General features: G+C 38.7%; 1 protein-coding gene across 1 annotated transcript in view; it reads right to left on the bottom strand.

Moving 5' to 3' along the window:
• atrn (attractin) overlaps positions 1-14760 on the bottom strand; it is a 72813-nt gene that overhangs the window by 15203 nt on the left and 42850 nt on the right. The window contains exon 27 of the mRNA XM_065297100.1: positions 2986-3093. Coding sequence (XP_065153172.1) covers positions 2986-3093 — 108 coding nt within the window. The remainder of the gene's footprint in view (positions 1-2985; positions 3094-14760) is intronic.

The raw sequence follows: 14760 nt of genomic DNA, 5'->3' as shown, positions 1-14760 counted from the left end.
AATAATGTTATATTGGGCTTATTTTGAAAATGGAAACTTATAAAGTCATTGTTTATTAGCTTTACAGTAAGTTATGTACTTCACAAATTAATTAGAAACTTACCGTTAAGACGACAATGCTTGACTTACTGACAACATAATGATGTAGGCTTATGTTTAATGTACTGCACAATTTAGCATAATTTAGCGAGGGTGTAAAGTTGCGCGTGTAAAATTGCTTTGAAATGAGCATGTTCAGTAACAGCACAAGCAGCTGTACTCCCACAGACTGCGCGGCAGTTAAAGCGCGTCCTTTCTCCGCCTCGCGTCATTTCTTCCGCTTGCGTTTTAAACAACTCGCAAGTGGACAAAAGAGACCGATTAAAAACACCAAATGTAAACCGGAATGTGTCTTTCTCGCCCACTTATAATCCAATCGACCAAAGCGCGTCTTAATACCAGGTGTAAAATGTTGTGACGAAACCGCGTGACTGCCACCACCTGAACTGAGAGACTGACTGAAGTGAAGGGGGGTTGGCTGGTGTCACTACAGTGAGTGACCTGGGTCACCATTAGCAACCAGTAGGGCGCACTCTGCTCGACAAACAAGTACTTACATCTTTCAAAAGCATTTAATGTCTTCTGTAAGGAACGTTCATATCGGCTTCATATCTGCGGCTTATACGCCGATACAGATATATCTGCGACAGGCTCATATCGGCCGATAAAATCGGCAAAACGATAAATCGGTCGGGCTCTAGTGGAGTCTTCAAACTAACACTTATTATAGTAAAAAGAATAATAATAATACATTCTGAAATTCATTTTAATAAAAAAAAAACTTGCTAATGATATCCTTTGCAATCTAAAAATGAACAAAAAAAGTCAATTCACTACACTGGTCTTTATTGAAATTTCACTCCTGGTCTATATTGTCAGGGGCTGTATACCACCGCTGTAAATAATTTCATGTATCAGCTCCTGTGTGCTTTAGTGTAACTTCAGTTTCATACCCTCAGGGACCCTCTATTACATTCGAGACAAATAACTACATTTACAGTTTTTAGCTTTCAAAAACGCTGGATTGTAATTACTTTTAAAGTGCAGGACATTGATAGAGCAGAAAAGAGAACAGAGGCGAGAAGCAAATCTAAATTGGATCTTCACTCCAATGCTGTCATTATAGTATAACCAAAAAGCAGTAATTACAATCCAGCAACTCTTGGAATAAAAAACCCCATGTAATACAGTTATTAGTCACAAATCTCATAGAGGAACCGAGAGGCCATGAAACTAAAGTAAACAGAAATAAACAAAGCATGATCACAACTAAAAGCTGGAAAAGAATTCGACAGCCGGCCCAGCCGTAGCCATATCAAAGCGTGATGGTTTAAAGTTCCCTTTACGTTCATGCTGAGCACCACAGAGAGCCTAAATAACAAAGCCTCCATCTGACTGCTGTCTCAGACTCCACACTCCAGTAGTTCAAATTCAAAACATAGGAAGTCATCTATCTGGATAGTATTTTAAGGTATTTTAGGCACGCTTCCAGCCTAACTTCACATGCAGTATACACAATCCAAAAAGGCATTGTGATAAGCTTTACAATTTTTATCCAAGGTGGTTGAGACTAGAGGTCTTCTCGGATCCAAAGAAATGTACATGACCCGAAACACTTTATACCCGAACTGCATAAATATTTTTTTAAAAGAAAGACAAAACAAAATTTAAACCTGACAAAATAAGACCCAAATAATGTCACATTGTGTGGACAACTATAATACAGTTGGCGAATAAAGCAATGAAAACAATAATTTTCTCTTTATCTGGAGCGTCTGTTTACATGTCTGTCCTCCCCGAAGTGCCCTTTAAAGGATGCACAAACGCCGTTTGGAACTGCAGGTAAGGACACCGGGTCACTATACATTGGTACACTTGATGAATTATTTTCCGGTCACATGGCTATTAAAACACGTTGTGAGATATCACCACTGATATTTATAAGCAGAAAGTAGTTCCCCAAAAAAGAGGCTTTTAAAAACCACTTCATTGTTGTTTTCTAGTTTGTCTTATACAAACTTATGCCATCAAACTTTTGTATAAATGCAATATCGCTCTCAAGGGGGTCGCACACCGGCCGCGCAGCTCAGCGTCGCGCTGCGTTGAGTCGCGTCTAAGACAACTCTGAGGTATCGTAAACCAGAAGTGCACATTAAATAGCGCGCTTCGTCAGATAGCGTCTACTTCAAAATGCAAAATATACGTTAGCAGCCAATGTTAATCGTTAATGATTTGGGACAAATATGACGTTATTTAATGTTAAACTATCTGAGTGGTGCGACAGGGATTTGAGAAACTTCCTGAGTCAATTGGGCGGCGCGGACAGGCGCTACCTGGCGGCACCGGTGTGTGTATACTCATAGAAAACAATGCGTTCCATTTTTTTAGAACGCCGCGGGCTGCGCGGCCAGTTTGCGATCCCCTTTAGAGTCGTTTGAGTCTTGTCAGATTGACTCCTATTGACATTGAAGGCGAAGACTAAAACTCTCATCGTTCCACATCTTTAACAGCGTCATAATCTTAAAGGTGCAATGTATAATTTTTACAGCTAGAGGCTGCAAAACAACAATAATGATGACGCTGTTAAAGATTATGGAACGATGACAGTAGTCTTCACCTTCAATGTCAATAGAAGTCAATCTGACAGGACTCAAATATTCACAATAAAACCGGTTTATGACAGATCCGACTTATTTATGACTGTTCCAGGCCTTAAAATCAAAACTTTTAAATTCTTCAACATTAGCAGGTTTTAAATCGCTGTAAAAACCAAGCAGGACGGCGTTTTAGAGGGTAACTGCTAATGTAGACAGTAAAGAGCAAGTCTGCTTACTAGGTTTTGGAAAAGAGCCAGTGACTCAGCTTATTTCTAACATTAACATATGCAGTAACTGCACTCCCTCTTAAAGCAAACACTGATGTCATCAAACCTAAGGTCATGCTAACCTTCACGTTTCCACCAATCAGGTCTGGCGGCTCGTCGTCCGTCTCCAAGGCGACGTTGATGGTGGCGAACGGTCGGCTGGCCATCTGCTGCATTTCTCGCAGGAGTTGCTGAGGAAGTGAGGAAAAAGATTATTCAACAGTGTTACACACACACACACACACACACAAACAAACAAACATGCATACAGACTTATTCGCTGTTTTAGCACAGATCAATATGAGTAGGTAAAACACTGTGCTTGAGTTCAGTTTCTAAGATCTGAATATAAAAGAGAGAAGGCTAGATTAAAACAAACTTGAAAGAGCCATCTAAAGTGGAAAATCTGTATATCTTCAAAGGAGAGAGAGAGACGGCATAGAAGAGATCAAATGCTCATTAAGCATAATTGATGTCACTCTTTGTTTAAATATCTGAGGTAAGCAAAGCAAAAATACTTCCACATACAAAAAAGGTAGAAAACCATTCAATAAAGAAAACATGAAAAGCACTTGACAACTGCAGATGTCATTATTCCATACATTGTCACATGTGACAGCTGTAATCAAGAGTTCATTTTGTTTTTGTGTGAGCCGTGTCTTTAAATGGCTGTCAACAAATACAGGAAGACAGAAAGAATGAACAAATTGATGGAATATAGTGAACAAAAGACAGTTTGAAAAATCATGGTTATGTTCACTCGCCCGTGGGGGAAGCAAGATTTCTTCATGGAAAAATGTAACATTGTTTGAAGAGTGACAAGAAAGTACTGGAGAGAGAAAAGTGGCAAAAAAAAGGAACTGGGACACAAGGAAATCGTGAATCGAACCTTCATCATTTATCCGAGTACCACAGCTCGCGACACAAATTTGTACAATTATATTTCATATTAATTTCATGGGGACTTCATTTAATCCTAAAATTTATATGACATTTTCAGATGTATACAACATGTGCTTTATTTCTCCACTGGTTACATTCACTTAAAGGGATAGTTCAACCAAAAATGAAAAATCCGTCATCAATTACTCACTATCATGTTGTTAGAAACCTGTATAAATTTCTTTGTTCTGATGACCACAAAGGAAGATATTGTGAGGAATGTTTGTAACCAAACTGTTCATGAGCCCTATTCACTTCTATAGTATTCTTTTTCCAATGGGGCTCATGATCGTTTTGGTTTGAAACATTCCTTACAATCTTTCTTTGTGGTCACCAGAACAAAGAAATATATAGGTTTCTAACAACATAAAAGTAAATGATTACGGAATTTTTCTGGTGATCTATCCTTCCTTTTAAAGCCAACATTACTATTTTATGTAGCGCTTGTGACTGCTCTTCTGTCATGTGTGTTGCTCGTGTTTTCAAAATATTATGCAACTATCTGGCAAACGCGAGCTTCTCTTTAATCATTAACCCTTTAGATCAGAGGTGGGTAGTAACGAATTACATTTACTTCGTTACATGTTCTTGAGTAAATTTTTTGGGTAACTAGTACTTTTAGAGTAAATTTAATGATGGGTACTTTTTACTCTTACTCAAGTACATTTCTAGTGAAAAAACTGTACTTTTACTTCGCTACATTCGGCGGCGTTACTGCGGTACTTTCAAATGGTAATAATTAATGAATATATATTTTTAAAAAAGTTTATAGGGCGTGTTCGAAAGTTTCGCGAGACAGGCTGCGTCACCCTGTAGCGCGCGCGACCGCGCGGTCACCCTTCAGCGCGCGCGACCGCGCGTAGATGACAGGAGAAGCAGATGAGGGCGCGTGTGCGTTGTGCGAGATATCGGAGGCAGATCATGCATGGCGGCTTCAAGTTCGGTCTATGTTTTCACTCCAAGAGGTCAAAAAGAATAGTTTCATGATGCGATGCATGCTTTGTTCAATAAACGAGCTGACATCTCAGCGAACAGGAATTAAAGATCCAACCTGAAGTAAGTGTCACAGTATTGTCTACTTGAACACTTTTAATGGTCATTTCACACACTGTCCGAGTTTTTTTGCCATATGCACTCTTGTGCAAGCGATGACAAAACCTAGTGTAAGTTAAACCATACAAACAGCACGTTCATCTGCACATTTCCGTGTAATTTCCCCACTGAACACCAAAATGTAAGGACGTCTTGCATTTGTACACAAATCCTGACACCTAACTAATGTGTAGAAAATACATTCAAATAAACGGGATTGTATTTTATTTAAATCCTTCTAAAAGCATGAATGAATAAAAATAAAAGAATAAAGTTTGATTTTAAAGAAACATGTATTATATATTATAATAAATGTAGAGTTGATTTGCCCGTGTTTATGTTCAGTAATTGCACTTTAATGGCAATGAAAATAACCTATTCACATAAAAACATGATAACAAACAGACACACATGTCCTTTTTTGTTTACTGTTTGCATGTTTAAAGGCAGATGCTGACAAGTTTTTGTTGTGAACATGAAAATAAATACAGAGTTAACCATCAGAAAACATCTGTGTGTGTGTGTGTGTGTGTGTGTGTGTGTGTGTGTGTGTGTGTGTGTTTGAGATTTTTTCTCAAATGACACGTTATGTGATGTTAATGTCCCATTGCAGGACTGAGAAAGGCTGCTTTACTTGCATATAAGCAGAACAATGAGACTTTTAAGGAGAGGTTTGTGAAAACCCTCCAAGTAGTCTGAAATTCAGTGCTTTTGCGCTACTTCTTTATCAGATCGGAAGTAACGAGTAACTAACTACTTGAGTAGTTTTTTCATCTAATACTTTTTACTCTTACTCAAGTAAATAATTAGATTGATACTTTTACTTTTACTTGGGTACATTTTTGTATAAGTACTTGTACTTTTACTTGAGTACAGATTTTGGGTACTCTACCCACCTCTGCTTTAGATGCGTCTGCAGCAGGCACTTATTTTGAAAAAACCATTGGGCGGCCTCTAAAAAAGAAGTCACCGGCCGCCACTGATATACCATAAATTATGTTGACAAGGAAAATAAAATCTACTTAATTACAAAAGAGGTCAAATGTGTATTTTTCTCATATTTTCATTTTTTTTTAAAAAGGTAAGTCAATCTGCTCAGAAGTGCGGTTGTGTGTGGGGAACCTGAGGAGCATGCTGTAGATTGTAACGTTGAATGAAATGATCCCCAATCAGAAAGCGAGCTGATGAAAGACAAAACCATAACAGCAGCAGTCATGGCACAGCAGGCACAGTCCAAATTGAGATGGACATAAGAGATGTAAAAGCAGTCCACCGTATTAATGCCATTTCAATTTCATTACTTTTGTGATGATGCAGAACTGGCTCAACCGGGCGCATTAAATGCATTGAAATTTAAGTTTTATTTAATTTAAAGGTTCACATGTTATTTTTTCCCATAATTAAAACAAAGACTGAGAAACGGCTATAAAGAAAAAAAGATTGGATAAAGAAATAGCTAAAAGCTATTTTTAGCTAAGTGGCTTTGCTTCAAAGCTTACGCTTCAAAGCTAGCTTAGTATTACTACTAGTCTCTTCAAAATTGCCTTCCCTGCCTCTAATGAAGGCTATAAATTATATTGCTCATTCACAATATCTAGTGCGTTTACGAAAATACACTAGTAAAAGCATTTGTTGATGTAAAGGGTTACGAATGCAGGAAAATACTGCAGCTTAAAGTGCCCAAGGGTTACAGTCCTGCAGAGTTGAACTCCAACCCTACTCAAATCTGATCCAGATACCCAAGCTCTTTAAAATGTCTGAATATTACAGATAGGTGTGCTGGAGCAAGGCTAAAACTTAACACAGCAAGACCACGGCCCTCCAGTACTGGAGTTTGACACCCCTGCCCAAAAGATTCCCATTCCTTGCTAATGGTAAGAGAGCAAGACGGACAGATAGAGAGATAAGAGCAAAACAAACTCTTCACAGTAAACCACTTAATTAGAAAACCCCACTGGCAGACTTCTACCTCTCTCTGAGAGCATCAGCAAGTCTTTTAATCTGTGTGTGTTCACGTTCATCAGTCTGCCTATGTTCAAATGCTCAGTTGAACATAAAACAACAAACCTTTGAGAGAGAGAGTGAGAGAGATAGAGCGAGTGAGAGAGAGAGAACGAGAGAGAGAGAGAAAAAGCTTCAGGGAGCTGAACAACTGTCACACACAAGTTCCCTCTGCAAGACATCAAAGTGCATATTTACTGATGTGAGCTTTAAAACCACCGTCAGGAATATACAGAATATCCAAAGAGACAGAGCTGAGGGCTAAAGATGGATGAGGAGAGGGAGGGAAACAGAGAGATCTTTCAATCAACCTTCAGGAGATGCACTGCTGAATCAGATTATGAGGTGTAACCATGCTGAATACTGATCTGAGACCTGCTTCCTGTAACACTATCAAAGATGCACTGATATCAATGCGCGGACTGTCTGAACGACTAGTCTGCCTTAAAGGGATAGTTTACTCGAAAATGAAACTTGTGTCAACATTTTATACTCTGTTCTAAACCGGTATGAGTTTTTTTATTCTGTTAATCACAAAAGAGGATATTTTGATGAATGATGATATCCACAGTAGTTGACGATACCCATTGACTCCATAGTAGGAAAAACAAATACTATGGAAGTCAATGTGTATCATCAATTGTGTGGTTACCATTTTTGCGTAAACTGTCCCTTTAAGAAAGTCCTATACGAGTAATATTCATTGTGACTTGTAAGAGATGCATTCGATTGAACCGTAATGCTGTGTTCAGAAACAGCTACAGTTGGCGAAGCACAATTGGAAATGTCTGGAGGCTTCTGGGTAACACGAAAATGGAAACATTGCTCACAGCATATGATCTGAAGTCTGACAGTACTTGTGATAAAATGTATTGTTCAGGGTAGACTAAATTGGTGCCCTTCATTCAGAATTAGCAGATCTCCACCCAACACCGGCATCATACGTTCCTAAAATATTTTTTTTAGCAATGTAGCAATGAAATGGTAAAGAAGGATGATGAGCATATTATATAAACATTTAACTAATATTAAGTTGTGCAGTCTTTATAAAGTCTGAGTAAATGCTTGTTTATGGTTTATACATCTGCTGCTTCATTTACAGCGTACAGTAGATAAATCACATATGTGAAAGTCGACAGCTGGCAGAAAACAAGACACGCTGACTGAAAACAGCAAAGTTTGTGGACTGCAAGATTTAAGCTTTATAAAATGACAGCAATCCAGAAAGATGAAAGGGAAACATCTCAGCAGTACATCAAAAGAAAATACAAATGGGAAACTATAGACGGATCATTCGCCAAAAATGATCAGGTTTCCATTAGCAGCAATCTTACCACCCTGCTATAAACGCATGTCGTCACTGCTCAAGGTTCCCGTTTGATGACTTCTAAATGTTTGATAATTTACTAATTTACATAAACTGAATCTTATCAGAAAAACGTGTGGAAAAGTGGATTATTCAGGGGCTGTTGAGATAGTCTGGGAAAATACGAGAGAGTGAGAGAGAGAGAGAGAGAGAGAGAGAGAGAGAGATTACACGTAAGAAGATGGCAGTAGAAAGAGCCACCCAATAAGTAATAAACCAGGGCCACTGTGAGAGATTAATGTTAAATATAATCCCCCAAATAAGCCGTAATCCAACTGCCTAATTATTCCCACAAACCCCCAAAACTACAGATTAGGGAAATAAATACCACTGCCTTACCTTACAGCACAGACAAAAAAAAGAAACCGTACATGTCTTTAGCCACAACTCACATCTATCCATTTCACATGCAAAACCATTCAGGTATACAAATGTATCGTTTTTCAATATTTTGCAACAGATTTCAGAGACGGAGCTGATCTGAAACACTGCGTTTGGCAAATAAGACGTTCAGTACGGTGAATATAAATAGCTAAGACTCTATATGATTCATGAATTCACAGCTAGAAAACTCTTTTTGAACAGAAAAAAATCTGTGCAATCTGTGGCACTTATGTCCCTACTTCAAAGTTCCCACACCTTTTGACTAACACATTTCCATGTCGTCTAGCTATTTGTGTGCTGTTACTGGGAAAGAAAACATCTTACAGTAAAAGGACTTTACACAAAAAAAAAAAAACATTTCAACTTAAAAAACACATTTATTGTTGGAGTGCCATAATTTACGGAATTGAAACCATAAAAGTTTAATTTCAATGCAATCTAATAGCAATTCATACATATTTTACTAAGTGGCTAATTCATATCATTTCAAACGACCACACTCGTACCTTTTTGTGCGATTTGCTATGTTGGGGTTAGTTTCATTATTGTTTATGATAATAGTACGTTTTTGTACGATTCACTTCGTACAAAGTCATACGAATAAAGCAAACTCTTAAAATACGTACAAGTTCCTGTGAGATCAGGCGGGATATTTACAGAGCAGGTTTTTCGATATTGATATTACATAATAGGGAGGCACAATAATTTGCATGTGATTGTCACTGCGCATCTCGTCAGTAAAGCCGGTTCTGTGATTAGAAGTAAATCGGCAATACCTGCTTTCAGATGGAGCAGCATTTACTAGACAAAGCCATAGTTCACTGACAATCAGGGCAATTTTGCATTAATTATCGGGGACGTATCGCCTGCTATATGTATGCGATATGGCCCAGTGTGTCAGTGAACTATGGCTTTGTGTAGTAAATGCTGCTCCATCTGAATAGCAGGTGATGGCGATTTACTACTAATCAAGAAACCGGCTTTACTGACGAGCTGCGCATGATATCGCATGCAAATTATCACACATCACTAATAGATAATGAAACACATTTAACCCTTTCCCTGCCATTAACAAGTTATCTCGTCAAGAGAAAATGTTTCTCTAGCAATGACGAGTTTATACCGCAATTCAGATTTCTGCTATTATCCACTAGTGTGGCGCTCTCACTCAACTTAGAAAACACATTCACAGATCCAAAAACAGTAAAAACAATGTGTATGTTTTGATGACAACTCAACAGCACCATAAAGTCTTACAATCTAAAGTCAATGCTCATTTGATGCATAAAAGCAAAATGAATTCATGCTCTGAGAAATATCAACGTGATAAGAGAATAGCAGCAGCAAGTCTATTGTGACCAGAATGTTCTTGTTACCAGTATTTGTTCCTGCGCGGGCACTACAGGGACAGCCCGTTCTGAAGGAGACAGGCATGCCATCCTAAATCTGTCCAAGCTGCAGCTGGTTCGTAATGGCTACCAGTGGATAAGAAAAACTTGTCAATGAATCCCATTCAGTATTTCCTGAGCTCTGCCTAATGGTGACATAAGGACATAAGGAGATCCATTACAGATGAATATTTTGACACCTGAGCAGGGCAATTTCTAGGAATCCAATTTTATATTGCAATACAAAGTTTAGATTAGTTCACTCTGACCGCATGCTGATATCAGTGTTTTAGCATCCATTCATCTATTTCATAAAGTGGGTGGCAGTGTGTGCTTCTCTGTTGCGTCCAGCACACAATGTCTAGCCTTTGTTCAACTGCGTGACTGTTTGTGCGTGGGTGAGAAAGCAAGAGCATATTACTGCAGAGGAAATCTGACCTCCAATTGAGAGGCGTTCAGAGCATCGCTGATGAACTTGGCTACTGCAGTTGAGATCATTCGTCCAAACAAACAAACACAAACAGGCGAGTTCCTCAACGCCGCAACCCTTCATCAAGATGAAGAGGGGAGGCTGACGTAAGCTTTCACAGAAGGAGGTGAAGAAATAGCTGCTGATCGTGTGAAAACATATCGGATGAGGTTAAGAACTACGACCTTGGTCTTATTCAGAACAGTTTCTTTCTTAAAGTACTAAAACCAAACAATTTTCAAGATGGTTTGTTAAAGGGACACTCCACTTTAAAAAAAAAAATAGGCTCATTTTCCAGCTCCCTTAGAGTTAAACATTTGATTTTTATCATTTTGGAATCCATTCAGCTGATCTCCGGGTCTGGCGGTACCACTTTTAGCATAGCTTAGCATAATCCATTGTATCTGATTAGACCATTAGCATCACGCTAAAAAAACGCAAAGAGCTTTGATATTTTTCCTATTTAAAACTTGATTCTTCTGTAGTTACATCGTGTACAAAGACCGACGGCAAATTAAAAGTTGTGATTTTCTAGGCCGATATGGCTAGGAACTATACTCTCATTCTGGCGTAATAATCAAGGACTTTGCTGCCGTAACATGGCTGCAGCAGGTGCAATGATATTACGCAGCGCCCGAAAATAGTCCCTTTGGTTACTTTCAATAGCAGGGGACTATTTTCGGGCACTGCGTAATATGGGTAAAACAATGATGATATGCAGTCCCCAGACATGAGTGAGTGTGATGCTAATGGTCTAATCAGATTCAATAGATTATGCTAAGCTATGCTAAAAGTGGTACCGCCAGACCCGGAGATCTGCTGAATGGATTCCAAAACGGTAAAAATCAAATGTTTAACTCTAGGGGAAAATGAGCCTACTTTAAAAAAGTTCATTTCGTTTTTTTCTTCTTCGATTTTTACACATTGTGTTACTTGCAGTCTGTATTGCATATTATCTCTGTTGTTCCTGCTCATTGTAAACAATGACTAAAATCTGTCTCAAACTCACCAGTTATTGTTTTGAATCAAATTAATGACTCCCTAAAATGATTGTCAAGTGACTCACTGAATCATTCAGAGCGGTTTGTGACTTCCCGCAAGATATTATTTCATCATGTTCAAAACTATGTGCACGAATTCAGAGCTCTGCTGTAGAAATTGGTACTTCAATAAAAAAGTCATTAAGTATCTTGCGATGCTGATGTCTACTTCTGCTTCTCTTTCTCCTCCATCACTCCTCATCTCTTCCATGAAATGACTAACTGAATTAGCAGGTTATCACTCCTACTTCCAAGCCATAATCATGGGCTATATACTCATACAACCCTGAGTCACAAACTTCCTAATTATAAACCAATAGTCATATTCATTTCGTTCATGTTCTCAAGAAGAGACAAAATACATGATGACTGTTTCTGCACGATATGAAATGTTTGCCTCAGAGCGGCTGTGATCATGTAATGCTTCTTTTAATCATTTCACACAGGCGAAACGTGAAATGTGTCAAGACAAATAACACATTAGTGCAGAGGTGAACAGCTTGAAAAACTGTTTCGACTCCAGTGAACTGAATCTATTTGAGGACCTGAAAGCCAACATTACCAACATCATTACGCTGAACATCTCAAACTGAACCATAGATAAAACTTAAAAGAAAGCCTGACTTACATCCGAACCCTAAGGGTGTTGTGTTGCTGAAGTGAGTGGTCAAAAAACTTTCAGCTTTGTACCGGACGGTTCAAAGAAACTAAACTACAGCACTGTTTGCAAGGGGATACATACAACAAACCAGAAAAAGACCAGAGACCCCTGCTGCCAAACGAGCAGCTGCCATGCTAAAAATCAAGTTTTCAAATCGTTTCATTCTGCGAGTCATGATAGCTCCCTCAACATTTAAAAGCACAACTTTGGCAGTGATATTGTAGTAAAGAAACATCAGGGTAAACAGGAGGATTGAACCGTGTCTTTTCTGGCATAGTGCAGCAGTGTTCTTGCCAACTATTCTTACTTTTTTGGACATTTTTTTTCTCTGACATTTTAAAACTGTCAGCTTGATTTAATTTTACTCTTTCTGTGCCCAAAATGGAAAGAAAGATTTTGGTCAATAGACTCAAAAACCTGTAAATTTCTCTCTCTCGGGACTACCGTGTAATTTCTGCGTACTCCGTGGACATTTTTTATAAGTTATAACTATATTATTATTTGCATTGTTTTTTTTTGTCCGTCCCTGGATGCCTGAAACTGATGCCTCACGCGACTAGAGAGATTGACAGGTTAACAAGGTTGTTGAGCGCATGAAGTGTGCACCATGCACTGGCCAAACAGAATCACATTATTACCAGGGGTGCACCGATATATCGGCCGATGATGCTTGCTATGCTTCTCAATGAACTACGGTGAAACGCCGCTACATCCAAAAGCCAGAGGGCGCTCTTACGCAGAAACTCAATATGCACTGCAGACGAAGAACCATACACACGACACGCAGCCCCAGGAAATGGCTTAAGCATATACTCGTATAGCTGTTCTTTAAACCTTTTCAAGTATTTTCATGATAAAAAATTTATATATATATAAATGATTTTGTTTGACAAGAGTTGTTTTCTCAAATGCATGATATAAACGACTCAAACTAACAGTGATTTCAGATTGATAAGGACTTACTGATCAAAAGCCATAGTACATAAAATAGATGTGCATAATATCAGCTGTGCGATTCAGAATGGTTATCAGCCACATATTATTAGTGTATATCAGCATTTATCATGGCACCCCTATTTATTACAAACAGTAGTTGCTTCTGTGCATTCCACCTTATGCAGACTGATCGGCGTATGACCTCAGTGTACTGCGTGAGCTGACAGTTTAGTTAGAAATGGGATATCGTATGCATGAACGTGCACCGGGGTACCAAACCTAAGACAACTAGTAGGATGTAGTCTGAATTTGTTTACCTTGGGATTGTGGCTTGATTCACAGAATGTAAAGGAAGCTCGCACTATTCGCTCAGGAAGTTAAATAACCTGCGCATTTAGCCGATGATGACATCATTCGTTTTCACAATATATGATTACCATAAGTGGTAATACTGAAATAACTGCATGATACGAACAGGAGGGAGAGGAAATGCAAATGAATTTCTGGCATCAGCTGGCATTCGCAAAAAATATGGTTGCGAGCAGCAGAAAGTCGCCTTTCCCTGATCAACTGGTGAACTGCGCATTACGATGCACAAATGCCCAGCTGTCACTCGCATTGTGTATTCCATCCTTTTATGCATGAGCGTAGGTGATGTCGTAAGATGAATGCAAATGCACCGGGGATCAAGTAAGTAATAAACCAGACCAATGCTGTGGGGGGCACTGGGAACGATCATACCAGTTTTGGACCACGGCAAATGTGCCCAGCTTAAAAACCACCATAAAGTTCTTAGTGATATTTTGTACTAAACTTTTCCCCTCAAAATATCAAGGACAATTGGTGATTGACCACTTTTAAAACAAAAAACCTTGACTGAGTTGGTAAAATGTATTTGAGTTGTTGTAACAGTAATAAGGGACACACGCACACAAGCTATCAGGCCACCTCATTATAGCGCACTCACATAGACAAAGAATATCGACAGCTATTCCCACTATAGCTAATTCACAAGCCACTTGCTGTCAGTTTAATTCATGAGCTCATCAATAAAGGTGTGTGAGAGAGATTGTGTGCATCACAGAGGACCAATGAAGGCGACTAAATAGAAGCTTTTGGTCATTGCGAATTTAAATCGTATTAATCTCTGAACAAGCATGAGCTAAAACATTCTCAGATATAAAAATGCAATAGCAATGTGACCTAGTCATTTCTCACATATTCAACATCACTTAATGCGGTCTTATCGTCTTAAAATACTATCTGGGGTGCACTTTACAGACATTTCAAAAGGGATGCTTTTGTGAATGTGATTCAGCAAATGATGCACATTCACACGATTAAAGAAAATAATCAGCAGTCTGTTAGCATGAGCTCATCTCCGCTGAGTGGCCCTTATTTGCATATCTTACAATTTCGACGTAGTGTCCCTGATAGACGGATAGCTCGCATCTTCCCACGAGGTTTGTGATATTTATCACAGAAAGATTTACCTCAGAAAGAATTCTGTGTAATTATTCGCACACAAACACACATATGCTCGCACATCACGCAGAGCGCTTTGAGAAAAGGTCACTTC

This window comes from Paramisgurnus dabryanus, chromosome 20 (assembly GCF_030506205.2).
Source record: "Paramisgurnus dabryanus chromosome 20, PD_genome_1.1, whole genome shotgun sequence".
Classification (NCBI taxonomy): Eukaryota; Metazoa; Chordata; class Actinopteri; order Cypriniformes; family Cobitidae; genus Paramisgurnus; species Paramisgurnus dabryanus.
Note: the sequence above shows the minus strand (reverse complement) of the source record. Positions and strands in the feature narration are given on the sequence as shown.